The following is a 19,207-nucleotide window of genomic DNA, read 5'->3' as shown; positions in this document are numbered from 1 at the left end:
TATTTAAGCTATTTACTTCTTTATTTATTTCGATAAAACATTTTTGTTTGGTTTTTATTTAAAAGCTTTAGTTTACTTACCATTTTTATAATATCTCCCACTTTTCATCAACGCGATTTTTAACCCAACACTTGCAACTTTTTAGTGTTCACGTTTCACAATTTTCGCGAACACACTTGAACTTTTTTTTACATTGAACATGTTATCAAGCACGTAAAAAGGTAAATAAAATAAATAAATAAGCGATTCCCCAATTGATGCTGTTTTACATAACATTTTTAGGGTTTCAAAGCAGATAAAAATCTCCAACTATATTCTTAACACACTCTTTCCTTTCATGTGTTTGCTAAAGAACAAGATTATTTTCTAGGATTTTGAATACCACACCTGTTTAACCCCACCTTTTTTTTTCCCATTTTGACAGTTCGGGTAAGATCATGGTTGAATCAATAATATTATTACACAATATGCTCTTGATTGTGCTCCGGGAAAAATCCGGATTTCTGGATTTTTCGCTAATTGCTTAAGTTTATAAAGACATTAATTTTTTGAAATGCGTCATTAATGATTTTACTCAAGAAACTTGCAGGATTTTTGATTTGGGCTCGCAATCACCCCTTATACTCCTGATTGTCTGCCTATAACTTCTGGTTGATCCGGATTCAAAAATTATAGGAATTATTGACGCTTATTAATTTATTAGTTTGTGCATTGCAGTGTGTCTACCCCTACAATAATACAATTCGAATTCACTAGTATAGAAGACATGTTAACTCGATTCAATGTTGGGGAACCTTTTCATAAATGAAGGTTGACGTTGTCGATAACTACTATCCCCACATATATTTTTTTATTTAAAAAGCTTAGTTTATTTACAATTTTCATAATAATTTTTATAATAATAAATTTCTAATTATTTACATACAACTCCTGTTTATACTTGATTCAAAATATTAGATTAGGAAATACAGGGTTGCCACAGGCTACTAAAATGCGACTATTTGCTACTATTTTCGGCCTTAGGCGACTATGGCGACTTTTTTTGCGTGAAAAGGCTAAAAAAGCAACTATTTTCAGGAATAGGCGACTATTGGGAGACTTTTTTACTCTTAACAAAGTTCTTTTTATACTTATACTTATTTTTCGTAGACCTACTGTTACTTTGCGATTACTGCATAATCGCTGTTATCTTAAACTTTTGTTCTGAACTCAATAGATTAATGAAAATAAAATATAAATTAAAAAAGTTTCTTCATTGGTTTTTTTCAATTATTTTTTATTTTAACCGATACAATTTAATAGGGGTGTTTTGTATTTAATTTTGTTATAAAAAGTTAGTTTTTTTCAAGTTTATTTAATGTAGGTAAGTATAATAATTTGATTATTTTTAAACCAATAAATGTTCAGTTGTTTTTATTTGTAAAGAAATTAATATAATAATAAGCTTTTTAATAATTTAACATTAGTACTTAAAGTATTTTTTTTTAAATTTTATTAAAATTCTTTCAATACTTGTTTGTTTTATAATTTGTTAGATATAGTCAGTGTCATTTTTAAAGAAATAAATCTTTAGTCAATTTTATTTTCAAAAACGAAAATAATAATAAATAAGTAAAAATATTTTACATTTATTCAGTACAGAATTTGACCATTAGTTAATACTATTTTATATTATTTTAAATAATTAAATAAAAGATGGTCTAATGATGTTTCAAAAACATGGGTTTTTTTCTCCACTTTTTTTAATGCACGTATGTAAAATATTTTGTTACAGTATTATTATTTTTAAACCAATAAATCTTAAATCATTTTTAATTTAAGAAGAATGAAATAAATCTTGGGTTTGCTTTTACTTTGACTTCTTTATTATTTTAATTGAAAAAATTAAGCAATGATATTGATATTATAGTAGAATATGTTTAGAATTAATATTTTCTTTTGTGATAGATTTATTCCTTTTTATTTATTTTTGATTGATTTCCCATAGGTAATTTCTGAACATATGCTAAATCACGATGTCTAACGGACGATGTATCACGATTTAAAATTTCTGACATCAACCAGTCCTTATCATAGTATTTGACAATTAAGCTACAATTTTAATTATTTGGCTACTATTTTTGATAAATTTTTGCTCCTATTGAGGCAACTATTTTTATAGTTTTAGGCAACTATTTTCATGCTTGAGGATACTAAAAGCAACTATTTTTGTTCATTATTTACTGTGGCAACCCTGCATACTGGATATATGATACATCAAATAGATTGTCTCAATGATTCATTTGATTAATCATAACTTTTTACCTTCTTCTACATTTTAAATAATTTTTGCATACTGATTATAGCTTATGTAATTAATGGTGTCATGTAATTTCAGATGTTTCTACTTATGTTATGACTGTGCATGGTATGAAAGCTGAAAAATATAGGGACTATTCTCAATTAGATTTCATAGCAACAAAAGCTACATTTAGGAAATTTATGACATCTGTAACTGCAGATATAAAAAAGAAATTACCCAATTTTTTTTTGGGAATTCCATAATATTAGGTGAGTTACATTGTTACTATATTCTGTATGAAATGTTAAATTTTAATTTTAATGAGATTTCTTGTGATTAAATAACCATAACTATATATTTCTCTTCCATTATAATTTATGATGAATTTACTTAATAAATTTTAAAAAAAAACAATTTTGTAATAAAAGTGTTTAATGATTAATTTTAATGGGGGTAATTTTAATGATTTGAGTGAATTAAATGTTTTAGCTTTTAATATTTTAATTTGCTCTAACTATTAGTGAAATTACTGATGCAAATTTCAGAAATTTTTATAAATTTCTTATCTAAAAACTAATTTGAAATTAATCTCCAATTTTATTATATTAACAGTTATAAAGGTTAAAATGATTTTGGTAACTGTGCGTTCTGTAATATTTGAATGTTTATTAACATTAATTAAGACTATTTTAAGCAATCTATTATATTTCCCAGTTTTCATCTGTTATAATATTTCACATTTTTTCTTTCTTTTCGAAAAATATAGTTTGGTTCACAATTTGATGGAAGTAACATTTATACTGTATATGAATCGAAGCATTGCTTTATCTGAAAATTCATTAAATGAGAAGGACATTTATGACTTGCTGATTTCATCTAGAGATAAAATAAAGCATTCCACGAAAGAATGGAAGGATGTTTCTCTTACAATCAAGAATGCAGATATTATTTACTTGCTAAATTTGTTACGAAATTATTATGGCATAATATTTTAGCAATATTATTATGAGTATGCATTCTGGGGTAAAAGCTGTAATTTATAGCATAAAAAAGTACTCATTACAAAGGCTACTAATGAATTGTTATATATTTTTACTCTAGTTTGCTTAGTCTTTATTTTGTGTTAAAATTTTGGCACAAATTTTTTAGTTAAATATATTTAGTTTCTCTTATAGTTTAGTTAAAACAACTATGAGTGTCTTTGTCTCTAAATACATTTTTGCATCTTATTAAATATTTCTGTTGTATACAGGTTGTTTTTTAATGACATTATTATTGTAATTTTTTTCGTTTTCATTTTATTTATCTGTTTTTATTTTGTATCCTTTAATTTAAAATTAGTTTGTGAGTTTTAAGTTTTACTTATAAAACCAAAAACCTGTTGCAATTGATAGATTTTTATGAATAAACTATTTTTTACTACTTGAAAATTGACGGTTATTGATAGTAATTAAAAATTACTGTTTGTGTGTAGAAATAGAGTCCACCTAATTGACTGAATAAAGGATTGAGAAAATCCATATTGGGTGATTAATTCTTACCCAACATTCTCAATTTTTAAAATCTAAGATCTGTTAACTAATACAAAAAATAGCAGAATCTTCCCTTGCTCTCATTATATTCACTACTTCTATTTCAAAAGTTTCAAAATAAAATATGATTTTGAATTGAAATAACTTTAACTTTAATTTAATAACTTTATTTTAATAATAACATTTAAAGATATTATTTTATTTTTGTTTTGAACTTTGATCTATTATTATTATTAGACATTGGTTCATAATAAAATTTTTTAATCTTCTATGATATTTAATAATTATCTCTATAATATCAAAACTAGACAACTACATTATAATTTACAATTTAATGTTAAGCTTTATTTTTTATTTTTTGTATCAATATAAATTCTCAATTTTTTTAAGTTCATCATTTGGAAATATAGTTCCAAAATTGCATGAGAACAATTTTTTCCAAATAAACTTTTTTAGTATTTTGTCACTACCGTATTTTTTGCTATTTTGCCAGTATATTATTCTTTTTTAAACTCTTTGATAAATTCTGATCCAATGCACCTCCTTTTATTTTATTATATATATTTTTTTTGTGTCAGTTATTTCTTTGACATTGTTGCGAGCTCAACTTTTTTCATTTAACTTTTGTGAAAATGCTATTTTAAAATTATTGAGTATAAACATTTTTAAGAAAAAAAGTATTTTCAGTATTTCATCACTAGCGTATTTTTTTGCTATTTTGCCAGTACGCTATTTTTTTTAAAAACTCTTTGATAAATTCTGATCCAAAGCACCTCCTTTTTTTTATTACATTTTTTTGTGTCAGTTATTTCTTTGACATTTTTGCAAGCTCAACTTTTTTCCTTTAACTTTTGTGAAAATGCTATTTTAAAATTATTGAGTATAAACATTAAAAAAAAAAAAAAACGCTGTTTCTTAGCTTCTATTTTAATTTTTTTAAAAATTTTTAGAACTTGCTTTTTTAAAAGAAAAGAAAAAAACCTATCGTAATTATTTTTTTTAGAAATGAGTTTAATATCTAGAAATAAAGAAGGTATTGTTGGTTGTTTTTGTTTAGGAAAATAAGCTTAAATTAGTGAATGGAATTCATTTAATATTAAATTTCTGTCAATATAAAGTATACTTTTTTATAGCTGTTACATTTATAAATTTCATTTCTATTATTGTTTTTTTAAAGGTTTTTCTGTATTTGAATTTCAGATTTTTGTTTTCAAGAAAATGTTATGAGTGCCGAGACAGGTTATGGGGAGGTTTTGAAATGGAAAGGAACCGTTCAAACCAAGCATGCAGTGTCTGAGCCATTATGTTTGAATGGTATTATGCATTTAAAAGTCATGTATAGATTAATGGTTATAAGTTCATTTATATTCCTACAATGTACAAGAAATGTACTTTTAATTTTAATCCATATATAATATCTTCAAATATTTTAAGTAATATGTAAAAACTTTATATTTGAAATAAATATATGTGTTATGAACAAAAGTAAAATTTTGAAATTTTCATGCAACTTTGTAAAAATAAAATAGTATCTTTTTTTTTCAGTGTGAAGCATTATTTATTTTTATATTAATTAAATTTCATTGTTTTTTGTTTAATACAATTACATAAAGAAGTACTTCAATTTATTTCTGTTATAGGTTGGAAACTGCAAACTCGCGTGTGCAGGCCTAGCCTCACGATAGGAGCTGATTGGTTACCTTTCAATTATTCCACCTGCACAAAATTTCAACATTCAATTAAAGGTAATTTAATAATTATGTTTTCCCCCATATGTATAATGTTATTTAGAGTTGCAGTTAAAACTATTTGATGTGGGTGTAAATTGGTCTATGCAGTCTTTTATCTTCTTTGTAATAACTTTACATATTGAGCAAAAATCTGTTTTTAATTACTTTTTATTATTATTTGAATTTATGCTTGTTGAAAATAATTTCCCTTATTATATTTTTTAAAATTTCAATATGTTATTTTTGTTTTACATAATGTAATGAGAAGTGATTAAATAGCCTTGAGTATATGTAGCCATAAAGAGGGAAGGTTAAATACTGTAGCACAAAATCGATTTACAATTTTTATTAAAATTTATTTCCTCTAGATGAAATGTTCATTACATGAGTCAAGCCCATTTAAATCAATAAGTCTTTATTAAAATTTACATTCTTTAATATTCAACCTCTCAATAGATTAGCTAGACTGAGATAAACTCAAGTCCCACAGATCAGACGCATAGAAGCTATCTTTCCTTTTTTTCCCTCTTCATTTTTTAGTACCATTTAATCAGCTTACTTTTTAATGCAGTTTACCCTTGGCTCAGTATCGCCAATGTTGACTCTTGTTTCCTCAAAGTTTTATTTTTAAATAGGGTTAAAATTAAAAATATTGAAATATTTATTTTAGTTTATAATTTTACTTTCCCTGTTTCTTTTTACTTATATTTACTCACAGTATTAACTTACTTACTGAACTTACTTAGTTAATCTTACTAAATAGCAAATCATCATTAAGAATAGTGCTCTTTCATAAATGGAGTCATAGCTTAAATGAACTTAAGTATTAAAACTCACTAAATTTGATTTTTATGTTAGACATAAATTCTTCATAAAAATCAAATAGAATTTTGCTGTTAAATCAAAGTTTTCATAAATCCTGTCATCAGAATTTATTTTTGATAGCTATTTGATTTGATAAAAAACACGACCATATCAGACTAAAAATTCGAAAATAAACTGATGAAATTATATTTTTTCCCTTTCCATTTTACTTTTTAATATCTGTGTCCAACTTAATGTTTTAGTAGTCTGTTTTACTCTTTTTAATTGTACTATATTAGTTTGATGCAATCTATTTAAAATTTTAATTTTTTGGATCTTGAAATCAGTTGTTCTGGTGATTTTAAAACTTCAAATCAAGGATTGTGTTATAAATTGTATCATAGTTTACAATCTTGGGATGAAGCTTTGGAAACCTGTAGTAATGTTTCAAGTTATTTAATTGATTTTAATACCTTCCTAGAGATTGCTTCAGCATCTTCATTAGGTACATTTTTTGTTGTTTTGCTTACTACAATTGGAAAATTTAATGAAAGAAAAATCATATTAGATACATTCAGAATATACTTAATTTTTTAGGTTTATGTGCATAGCAATAATTTTTGCTAAGTTTTAAATAAGTTGGTTTTAATAGGAAAAATTTTGCCTCATAAGCAGTTTTTGATTCTTTCATGTATTCTGCAGGTTTACTAAAATATTATTTATGGTTTTTTTCCCATTAAATTTTTTAATTATTGTATTCAAACATATTGTCTTTTAATAGTTTCCTCCCTTTTATTTGTTTTTTAATGCAATGTTTTCTCTTTTTTTTGATAACATAAACATATTGTATTTTTGAATGTTCTACTTAATAATGTAATTTGAATTCTGGAAAGTCCTTTTTTATTTTTATGATATTTCTACAGCAGCAGATTTTAGTACTTTAAGGATCTTGTTTTCATATTGTTCTACTAATTATACCTTGTTTGCTATTTCATTTTAGTATTTTATTGATTTTATATTATTTTTTTAAAAATAAAATTGTATATTTGCAAACAAGATAGTCTTATTTTAATTAAGTTATTTGGTTCTGTTAATTATTTTTAGTCAATTTATTTAGGTTCTATGATTTAGTAAATCTTTAAAATATTTATCTATCTTTTCTAATACCTTTTACTGTTGGTTTTTTAGAATCATTTTCATATTGGCTTCCTGTAAAAATTTATCCTAACGAAACTTTATTTGTGGGTATGAATTCTGAAAATAAATGGTAACTCTTATTTTTTTCACTTTTTTGTTGCTTTCCATAAAATTTTATGTTGTGAATGTTCAAATAATAATACTTTGAAATATTTTTATTAAAGTATTTTGTAGTTAAAATAAAATTTTTTGTAAAATTAACTTCAGAACTTTTTATATGGGGTATGAAGTACTTCAAAACTAATTTTGCTGTAGAGTGATTTTAAGATTTTAGACTTCTTTAAAGGGATCTGGAATAATAAAGATCACTTTGTGTCTCACAGATTTCTTATCCCTTTTTCTACTTTTTTAAATCTTATATTTCCCATTTATATAATGCTATTGTAGTCATTGAAAATTTATAAAATCTCAAAGAATAATTTGATCTTAAGTTTCTTTGTTACTAGTTTACTACTAGTTTTTGTTATTGAAGAACTAGTTTTTTTAAAAAATTCTTATGAATCATTTTAAATAATTTTAATTGTTCTAATTAGTTGTCTTTACTTCTATTTTTTAGTTTTAATTATGAAATATTGTTATTTATTTATATGTTGTTGCTTATTGCTTAATTTAGATTTTCCCAACATTTTTTAACTAAGAACTTTTAAATTTGTTCTAATAAACGAGCTAAGTCCGTTAAATAAGAAATAATTATTAATTTTCTTGTTCCTTTCTTTAATTAATGTATTCAACTATTTTGATTTATTTTGTAATTATATTATTGATTGATTAATAAATTACTTAACAATTTGCAATTGATATTAAAGAACAATTTGCAATTGGTTTTTATTATTATTAGGTAAAAAAAACAATGAAAATGTCCACTTTGTGACTTTTGCAGCTTAGGAAACATAGCTGAACTGTACAAGTCACTAGAACTTAAACTTTTAAAAATGTGCTTTTTTTTTAATTCAATTTTGTTACATCTTAATATTCTGTTACATTTTAACATCAAAAAGTGTGACAAAATTAACACTTTTATTCATATACGAATCATATATTTCAGTTAAATTTTTAAAATATTATAAATTTGTTACTAAATTATTGTCCCACTCCAGGTTACATTTTTCTGCTGCTTTAATTTAATACTTTTTTGTTATTGTAATAAAAAAATCACAAATAGTGTTGAGTTAGTTTTAACTTTAACAAAGTTAATACTTAAAATCTATTAATTTTTGTCAAGAAATTGGGAATTTTAATTATTATATGCTATATGAAAATTTATTATTCTGCTTGCATATTAAATAACTGTTAATTAGCTATTTCTTCAGATTATTTTCTGACATTTTTTTTCTGAAATTTATCCAGGATTCATGAAAACAATGTGACATCTTCTCTGAAGGATGAAATAGTTTGTGCTATGGCCAAAGTAGTAAATAAAGTGATTCAATATGATTTGGTTTCCTGTGATGTAAAAATGCCATTTATTTGTATTCATCATCCTTTGAAAATATTAGAAGGTAATTATTTATTTAAAGTACAGTAAATTTTGTACTATTATGAAGTTTTGGTTTTCTTGTTTTTTTATTATATATATTATTATATTAAAGAATCTAAAGAGTCTTTGTATCAAGTAATGACTGTGTCTATTTAGTGCTACTAAGTATTTAAAAAATATATAATTTATTGTTTGAATTATTTTGAAGTTAAAATTTTTTACAGCTTTCATGTTTACGAAACTGGGGCATAAGATTGCTGGCAAAGAATCATGTTATCATATAGAATCAGCAAAGAAAACTTGGGCAGAAGCAAATGAAAGTTGTTCAAGTTCACCTTTTAATACAAGTCTTTTACAAAGCATATATAGTTGGCACAAGTATTCTTTTTTCAAGATCCTCTTGCAAGCTACGCCAGTAAATAAAGGTATCCTACTACACATTTATTATTAATAATTTTATAATTAATACATATTTTACATGCTAGAAATCTCCAATTATCTAAACTTCAGTTATCTGCATTGTTCCTTTATGGAAAATAAAGAAATTTAAATTGATAGGTACTTTTAAAATTGAATGTTTAAGCAAATAATTTATAACTTTCTTTTAAATAAGGAGAAAATTCTCAGCAAAATGCGTAACACTATTATGAAAATACAAAAAAATTGTTGGTGTGGCCATTAAATTGTTTTTATGTAATTGTGTACCAGTATTATAATAATAGTAATAGATTTTAGAGTATGTTGTCTACTGTCCACTTTTATTTAGATGCCATGGGACATGCCTTTGTTGTACACCTCTCTGCAAAACACTACTTATTATTATATTACCTCAAACTCTTCATAAATTATATTTACTATTACTTATAAATATTACAAATTTATTTCATATATTTTAACAGTTTCCTCTTGGTGGATGATTGAAGTAAAGAATTTTAACTAAACTGTTATAATTACTTGAATAAATTGAGTGTAATAAATGGGGTCTGTTTCTCACTATACAATCAGTAGCTATAAATAGAATTCTTTTAAAAAAGAACTATTAGTTATAAATGGTAATCATCATTAGCATCTCATAGAATACGTCTTTTAAATTTTAACTTTAAGTTCTGCCATTTTACCTATTTAAAAATTATTGTTTTTAAGTATAGTAAATCAAAAGGTTATATGTAAAATTATTATTTTTTTGTGCAAGCTAGTCAAAAATAAATAAAAATAAGGAATTAATTAGAATTTTCTTTTTTTTTAATGAAAACTTTTTTAATCTATTGCTCAAGGCCTATCAGATTAGACATTTATGAACGTAATTGGTATTAAATTTTGACTGAAATTTCGAACATTACTATTTTACTAATTGTTTAAATATTTATGTAAGCAAAATGCTCTGATTATTTTTATAATAGAGATATTATTTTAAAATTCTTGAAAATTTTTATTTTTTAAGTTCATGTGTATAAGTTGGTATGAGTTTATTTGAGACCTATATTTTATTTTAGGTCCTACGCATGCTTATATTGAAGATCGAACACTGCCTTTGCATTTTTCTACCAATTTTGAAGAATCAATATCAAAATTTGATTTCCGTTGTGTTCCTAGTGGCTGGTTTCTGTCAAATAGTATTTTTTGGTACAAAGATGGTGATTATTTATCACCTGGCTTTAATACTAGTCGATTAACTTTATTTGTTGAATCTCACTCAGATTTAGAGCACATACTTTCATACCAAGGCTATTATTGGTGTTCTGTTGATCAATTGTTTCCTTTAAAAAGAATTTATTCTCCAAAAGTACTGAACAGAATGCCAGGTATGTATATTGTTTTTGGTGATAAATATCACAATTTTCATGTAGTAAAATATTTTTATTCATTGTGCTGCTATGTAGCAGATCTTGTAAAATACCTATCTGAAAACAATACTAAGTAAGCAGCTTGATGTAAATATCTCGCCTTATGATAAAATATTGTTTATCACTGTATTGTCTCAACCCCTTCACATTTTCTTCATTAAATATATTTTATATGCTTTTCTTTATTTGGGGTTTGTGCGAATAAAGTTTTATATTTTTTATCTTTGAATAAATTTAGTAAGAACAGTTATTATATGCTTCTTTTAATGTCACTAATATTGAATTTTTATGAAAAATGAAAATTAAAAAAAAAAAATCTTTCAAAATTTTTTTGTTGAAATTTTATTTGGTATAATATAAAATTACATAAAGCTTAATGCATTAAAGAGTAATACTAAAGATGCATTCATTTTGGTTTAGGATGAAGCCTGCTATCTCTGTTTTTTTCAATCTGTTTTAAATATATAGGCATAACAGATGTCAGTCTTTATTATTGTATTTGAAATTTTTTTTTTTAAAAAAAAGGAAAAGAAATATGATTTTCTTGGTTTTATTCTAACAAGACAAGTTTAGAAATTTCCATTTGACAAATTTGATGATTAAAATTTTATTTCAATTGTAACAAAAAATATGTTTAACTATATATTGGTCAATCAGTTTAATGACCAAGTGGATATTTTTTTTTTTTGCTTTTTTACAATTTGTTCTTTATGCGAAAAAGTTTTATCATTTCTCGTATGCATTATAAAGTTAGATTAAGGTACAATTTTTAATATGTGATTAAAAAATTATTAAAAGTTTGTTTTGTAAAAAATATTTTAATTCAATAGGCTGACAGAGGCAAATTTTTTAGAGATTAATCTTTTTTAAAATTTTAATACTTTCATTATTTGAGTAATTATACATTCTTGTACCTAATTAAAAATTGAAATCAAGAGTTTTAAAAGTATACCTATTTCATTTTGTTATGTTTTTTAATTCAGTATTCAAGGGAAATTATAATTTTTAGCTTCAGTTCCAGCTAGCACATCATTTAACATTAAAGTAATATTTTTTATTTCAGTATCAAATTTTGTTGCCTCAACATTAGTAATTTCATTATAATTTAGTTTCAGTTTAACTTTGAAAGAATATGATTAAAAAATGTTAACTGTTTTAAAGCTGAATTTTTTTTTTTTTTTTTTTTGTGCAATATAGTTTTTGCTTTTTTTTAGCAAGCAAAATTTTAAGAATGCCTTTTCAAAACACTTTAATTAAAGAAAAATTGAAATTATTTTGATTATTTCCATCAAAAGCTATATTTTATTTTATACTCAAAAAAATTAAGGATTAATAATAAGATTTAAAAATAATTGCTTATTTTTTGAAGCATAATCTATGCAGAATTAATTTTTATATTAGGTATAATTTAGCATAATCTAACAAATTTTTATACTCGTTAGTTTGTAAGCAATAGGTTTAAAATTTCTTTGTATTAATAGGTGTCTAACTTTTTATTTTTTTAAGAATTTACTTTTTATCATTGTAGTCAAAATATTAAGTTAAATTTAATAGTTCATTCAAAATAAGATGAAAAATTGTTTCAATTATGAGCAATCGACAAAACTTTTCGTTTTCTAAAAGCTTAAATTTTTCTTCTTCTCCTGTCATTTTCGGAATTTTTTCTATGCTTAAATGATTTAGGAATGTGTATTGATATAAAATAAACAAAAATCAATTTTAAAAATATAACTAGCAAAGTATTAGCCACACATTACAATTGATAAAATGTAAGTGATTTATTCAGATTTAATAACTTTTCACTTTTTTCTAATTAAACAATTCATGCAATTAATATATTTTTTACTTTTACTGATTTGAAATTGCAATTTACTAATTTGCATGTTTAAAATGATTATGCTTCAATTTAGAGCTAACAGTATTTAGTATTACATGAATGAAACCATAATATTTTCAGGTGTCCATACTTTTATTTTGGCTCTTTATATGGATAAGGATCTACAGCATCATTCTTGTTTTAAAGTTAGGACAGAAACACAACTTCCGCCTGATTTTTTGCAGTTTTTTAAAGATGAACTTCCAGAAAGCTTTTTGCATGCCCAAATAAGAAGCAAGTCCTGTGATAAGTACGTGCTAAATTAATATGTTCTGAGAAATAAAATAAAATACATTTAAGTGTAATTTGAAGTGATGCTCTATGTTGCATAATATTGCCCTAAGGGAGGTTAAATTCATATGATGGAATAGTTTTCAAATGAAGTTTAAAATTGAGTTTTCAGATGAACTTTTGGTCCGATGAACAATTAATATTATCTATGCAAATGCAGTTTCTGTGTTTCTTTTTATTTTGGGTATTTCCACAGAGGATGGTTCTTTTGTATGGTACTAAAACAGCTTTCTTTTTTTCAACTGTATTGATATGAGCTTTTTGTGTTGTATTTAATTTATTTAAGTTTCATAATACTCATAAATTTCTAAAATAAATGTTTTTTTTTCAAAGCTTTTATTCTGAAATGTTAAAGTAAACATAAACTATACATTATAATTTTTCTAATAAATATGTTAAAATTAACATTAATAGATCAGACAAAGCTTACAAACAATTGCTGTAAAAACAATTTTATTACCTAAAGTATTTCTTATCTCATTCAAAAATAAGGAAGATAGTTTGTAAATGATTCTGAAAGTTTTAATTTTAAAATATACTGTATTCTTTTTTTCCTTCAAAGTGTTATTATTCATGTATTTATTTGTAAAGCAAATTAAGACCCATGACCTTGTTTTGAGAGGGAGTAATTATTTTATGTCAATGGTTTGTATGCTGAGCCAAAATGGCTCAGGGGATAGAGCCTTCGCCTTCCAATGAGGTGAACCAAGTTCGAATCCCACCGATGGCTGATCGATACAAATACGCATCCGGCTTACACCAACCACAGTGCTGACGTGAAATATCCTCAGTGGTAGACGAATCATGTGTTAGAATCCCTTTGGCATCAGGCTGACCGTGGGAGGTTCTTCTGGTCTTCCTCTTCATGTAACGCAAATGAAGGTTAGTTCCATCAAAAAGTCCTCCATGAAGGCAAACTTTCTGCCAATACTTGATCCAAAACCAAGACTTATCTAGTTTTACCCTTCTTTGTGTATCCAAAATCTAAGTCACTAAAAACATTTTATTACAATATTTAAGAAATATTTCTATAAAAAACTATTTTCAATTCTTAATGTATCTTAATAATCTTGATTAATTGTGCTACTCATTTTACTGTATATAATAGTGTGAAAACAATATTGTCTGCATTAAAGAATTTTTTTTATAATGAGATACTAAAAAAGTCTGCTGTGATGATGATAAATTTTCTGCAAACAGTGTTTGCATATTTATGTGTATTATGCAGGTTTGCTGTCATCTTGTAAAATCTTTTCTAAAGACGTTACAAATCTGTAGCTCTGCGAGCTTTAATGGAATGAAGGTGGTTTTTCTTTATAAGTAGCTTTTTTTAATAAATATTTTATTTTAATTTCTAATAATAAATATTTTACGTATTTTCTTCATTAATTGGTTTCATTTACAGTATAATTCTTCAATATATTTTTTTCAATATCATTTCATATCTTGATTTTAAAGTTGTTTTTCTATATAATGATCTTACTAATTCTCTTATTTTATAATGAACGATTGTTTTCAATACAAAAAATTATTTTTTGATAAGTAATAATTTAATTATCAGTTTGTTACCTAGTACATCATAAAACTTGTACCTTTTTATGACTTAGTTTTGAATTGCAGTCACAAAAATTTTAATTTTTATTCAATTAGTTTTCTTTATCTTTCCTTTAATTTTCATGAAACTAATATTTTTCTTTTTTTGTTATAGATGCATTGGTTAAATTATTTTCTTACTATGTTACCGTTTTTAATGTGTGGCATATTGAGTATGCTGTATGATTTTAATTTTTTATATTTGTTCTTACATCTATATTTCAATGGCACAGTGAAAAATGAAAATATTATGTTAAGAAATATTCAAACTTCGTTTTATTTACACAGAACAGCTATCATTGCTTATCTGAAAAAACATTTCAACACAAACAGTTTTCTTTTAAGAAGCACAGGTGTGTTCCTATTTGTCTGTTATTTTGAAATGTATCATATATGAACTTATTTTTTAATAACTTATTAACTTATACTGATTGTTTTTATAATTGTTATTTGTAAAATTGCTTATATTGCTCATATTATTAAGCTTATAATGTTATAAATCTCTTAAATAGTTGTAAGTAAGATTTTGTAAATAATTTAATGAAATATAGTTTTGTTTATTATTAAAATATTTTTTTATGTGCTTCCCTTATGTTTTCTAAGAAGAAAAGTGATCAGAAATTCTTCAAAGTTGGGTTCAAAATTAAAAGGCTATGGAGTAGAATACTGATAATCTCAAATCTAATACAGAGCTGCCACTCTACAGGGAGAATAGGGAAAACCTGGAAAATACAGAGAATTAATAACAGAGAATTTTGAGTTTCTCTTTACAAACTGGGAAAATACAGGGAATTTTATTTCTTTTAACAGTGATGACGACTCAAAGCGCAATCTATGGAATATTTATGGATGATATTTGAGCTATACTAAACTATTTCATTTACTATAGCATTATTTGTTTTTAGTATGTAGAGCCGTTCCTTATTTCTTTAAGTTTTTTCTAGCAATTAAAACTATATTCAGCCCAATATAGCTCACTCAAAAGTACAGTGATTGTATGTTTCCTCATAATATATTGCAATTGTTTCCTCATAATATATTGCAATTTGTTTGCTGAATTGTATCTTATCAAAATCAAATATTGCTTTATACTTAAGATTAAAGAAATTTCAAAGTACTAATTTTAAATGGATTGTAAGACAATACTACCATTTTTTTTACAAAAATGATGCTCAGAAATATACAGCTACAGAAGCACTTGTTACAATTATATGTTTGTATTAAACCTCTTGTTAGAATTTTTTTTTAAAATAAAATTGAAAATAATTTCCAAAATTTTATTAATTTAATTTTATGAGCATTAATTTGATAAAACCTAACAATTGATAACACTAAAAAAAGTTATTGATTTTTTATTGTTGTTTTTATCTTGTTAAATTTTACTTTTTTGGGTTATAATTCAAAATTTTACTAATTTATAAAAAATTTTTAAATTTTTTTTTGAAACTTCAACATTAGAATGTTTTCTAAAACCCACATTTTAATATTTTATTTTTATTTCCAGTAAGATGTTCTGAAGAACAGACTCTTGTAAGTGAAACGGTTATTACCTGGCCTACCACACCCTCAAAACAATTTGCAGTGTCTAAGGAAATGTGCACAACAGGTAACTTCTTATTTAGGTATTTTTCAGATATTAACTACTTTCAACTCGTATTTTTGTTTTGATATTTTATATTTCTTAGTTTTTATGGATTATTATTTGTTATACCTTTAATATTTTTAAGATTATAATTGAAAATATGTGTGGTTGAAATTAAAGCTTATTATGTTGGTTTATAAACATCTTTGTAATTAAACAAAGTTTAAAAACTTAGTTTAAAAAAATTTTTTTTGGACTGTAACAAAAAAAATAAACTGTTGTAAACGTAATCTGAACATATGTTTTTGGTATGTGGAAGAAGCTGCCTTTGAAATTATAAATAATGTTGAGTTAAAATATTTTATTTCTGGCTTAAGATAAAATATTTCACTATCTTAAAAACATTTTTAATTTGTTTTAAACACTTGAATGAGTGAAAAAGTTTATTTTTATCAGTATAAAACTGCATTTCCTTACATAAAATGCAATAAAAATGGCTTAAATTGCAAAGTAACTATTTTCTATTATGCTAATATTTTTGTTTTAATTGCTTAAATTAAGTTATAAAAATGTTTGCAATAAATTTTTTATTAAAGAAAATGCAATTATTCATCAGTTTAATTTATACTTTATGAAATAATTTTTTTTATTTAATATATTTTACAATAAAATATTTCAATACTGATAATACAGAACAGAATAAATGCTGATAAAAATTTGGTATTTGTTTACGTCTTATTGAGTGTTTAAATTTATTTTGAAATTGTAATTTAAGTGAAACATTTTTTCCAATATAAGTTTTAACATAATATTTTGCGCAATCTACTTATCTCAAGTATTGTTACATTCCAAGGAAAAAAAAGAAAAGTGACGGGAATTTGTTTTTTAAATATTGCTTTAGAATTATTAAGTAAAAATTTTTAAATTTTTTTATTTTAATTTTTTATAATCTTTATTAATCTATTTTACAATAGAAGAAGGTATTCCTCTCAAAAGACAATGCATGGGAGACTATGCTGTTGGAGCATTTTGGGCTCCAGTTAAAGGAAACTGTGTTCCAGTTCATTCAGATATCACCATACATTTACATAGATTAGCATCAGTGAGTATTTATTTAATGAATTCTTTTTGAAGTTACCATTTTTTCCCTTATTGAGTAATAAGCTCATGTTACGTTTTTTATTACTGATTGACACATTAAGTTTTAAGCATCACTGATATTTTTTAAATAATTTTGACACAGATGCTTGTAATACATGTAATGTCTAAAAAAATAATAATTAAAATTCATCACTATTTAAAATTTATCTTTGATGATTTCAAATATAAAAGGCAGATTAATTGGAGTCCAATAATATAAAGGCTTCATGCTTTGTTAATTTTTATTGAGCTGTTCTATCAGCCTTAAACCTTTATTTTGTTTCTTTCTTAATTTATTGAAAAATTTTAGTGTTTGTATAAAATGATAATTTAAACACATGTATACTATTTTGTTTATATTTTTGATATTTTTTATGATAGACTCGTGTCAAGCTTTTTGCTTGAGTTCTTTTGGGATCTTGGGGTATTAATAGCATTATATTTTAAATATGTCTGAAGTATTTAATTTAAACCAAATTTTAATTTAGTTTGCAATTCTTTCAGTCTTCTCATAATAAAAAAAGTCTTGGTTTGGCATAAGAGATATTTTCAATGATCACCAATACTTGAGTTAAAGTATGAGCTTTGACTTTACAGTGCATCATGCATGAAACATTCAACATTTTTGAGTTTAATTTTCATTTTAAATTTAATTTTATCAACTATTACTAGCTAGCAATCGATTTACCAAAGAAATAATTGTTAGGAACTTATTATTCATTAAGCATTTATAATGTTTGGCATTATTTACAAAGGGAATCTCTTGCATAATTCCGCATTCTTAAAATTAAGCATTTGTGAAAGTTTCGTACTCTAAAACTTTCCCATATTTTAATAATGTTACTACAGTTAATAAATTATTTTTTATGTGGTAAAATAATTTAGATAACTCTGTTTATTGTTATTGTAAAGAAATATAAATAAGAAATTTTTTTAAAACTTCATTCCTTATTATAAATACATTTTGCTTTATATTTTTCAAGAATAATATCACAGAAGAGAATATTTTGAATTCATCAATTAGTTTCCTGCAATTGACAACCAATCCTAATAGTTTGAATTCTGCTGATATCCACTATGCTTCTCAAATTCTGAAAAATATGGCTGATGTTTCTTCAATTGCTATAGAGATAATACATTTAAAAACAAAATTATTTTACATAGTTACACCATAAAATATGATAATTTATTTTCTCATTTAATATCTGTATTTCGCATTACTCATTCCAATCTTTCTGCACCTGTTATACACTTGGTTAGAAGGGGAAAATAAAAGAAAACCACTGAAAAGGAAGACATGAAAATGTGTTAGTTCATGTGGGACAAGTTAAGAAATGTGCCATGCCACAATGGGAGATCTTGACCGCACTATACGGTCTTACAACATCATTCCACTTTTTAAAACCAGTAATTGTTCACATAAAAGACTGGAAGAAATTGATTTAGAGAAATCTATATCTATTTCTATCAATCTTGCAACCACACTTTCTAAAGTATAATCTTTCACTCACAAACTTAAGTTTTAGTGCATACATTACCCCTTTCCAGATCTTTATTTAAATAATGTAGTCTCTCGACAACTATTTTAATTATTTTCAAATAATAGTATTTTTTTATTAGGTTTCAAGTAGTAGTACTTTTTTATTAGGTACATCAAAGGCTTAGTTAAAACTAGGGCTAATGGTGGGATGTATTTTTAAAAGGTGAGGGTGAAAATTTGTTTATGACTTGAATGTCCAGCCATGACCGTTTTCCATGTAGAAGCTTTTTGAGGATCGTGCACTGATATTGTTGAGAGATTTTGATGGAAAACCATTTAGAAATTTTTTTTTTGTAAGTTGAAACTTTTCAAAAACATAT

At 24.4% G+C, this 19,207-nt stretch overlaps 1 protein-coding gene across 2 annotated transcripts; it reads left to right on the top strand.

Annotated features, from left to right (window-relative positions):
- Positions 1-2,413: 2,413 nt before the first annotated feature.
- LOC147809938 (uncharacterized) lies at positions 2,414-17,410 on the top strand. 2 transcript variants are annotated; one of them, XM_087164695.1, is made up of 10 exons: positions 2,414-2,550; positions 5,014-5,127; positions 5,454-5,558; positions 7,536-7,614; positions 8,892-9,043; positions 9,246-9,446; positions 10,515-10,823; positions 12,823-12,991; positions 16,130-16,231; positions 17,182-17,410. In XM_087164695.1, exons 2-9 carry the CDS (start codon positions 5,037-5,039, stop codon positions 16,140-16,142), a joined length of 1,119 nt encoding a protein of 372 aa, XP_087020821.1. In that variant the 5' UTR covers positions 2,414-2,550; positions 5,014-5,036; the 3' UTR covers positions 16,143-16,231; positions 17,182-17,410. The 2 variants fall into 2 exon arrangements, with proteins under 2 accessions (XP_087020821.1, XP_087020820.1); XM_087164694.1 differs by lacking the exons at positions 16,130-16,231; positions 17,182-17,410 and having other exon boundaries at positions 12,823-13,360.
- The last annotated feature ends 1,797 nt before the right edge of the window (positions 17,411-19,207 follow it).

Source organism: Parasteatoda tepidariorum, chromosome 5, assembly GCF_982258835.1.
Source record: "Parasteatoda tepidariorum strain Cologne lab strain chromosome 5, Ptep-v5.0, whole genome shotgun sequence".
NCBI classification, from domain to species: domain Eukaryota; kingdom Metazoa; phylum Arthropoda; class Arachnida; order Araneae; family Theridiidae; genus Parasteatoda; species Parasteatoda tepidariorum.
The sequence above is the reverse complement of the archived record's forward strand: the minus strand, read 5'-3'. Positions and strand labels throughout refer to the sequence as shown.

Coding starts and splice junctions, on each gene's coding strand:
- LOC147809938 (XM_087164694.1), top strand. CDS start 5,037: ATGAGTGCCGAGACAGGTTATGGGGAGGTTTTGAAATGGAAAGGAACC. Junction 5,559..7,535: donor ATTTCAACATTCAATTAAAG/GTAATTTAATAA, acceptor TTGGTTTTTTAG/AATCATTTTCATATTGGCTT. Junction 9,447..10,514: donor AGCTACGCCAGTAAATAAAG/GTATCCTACTAC, acceptor ATTTTATTTTAG/GTCCTACGCATGCTTATATT.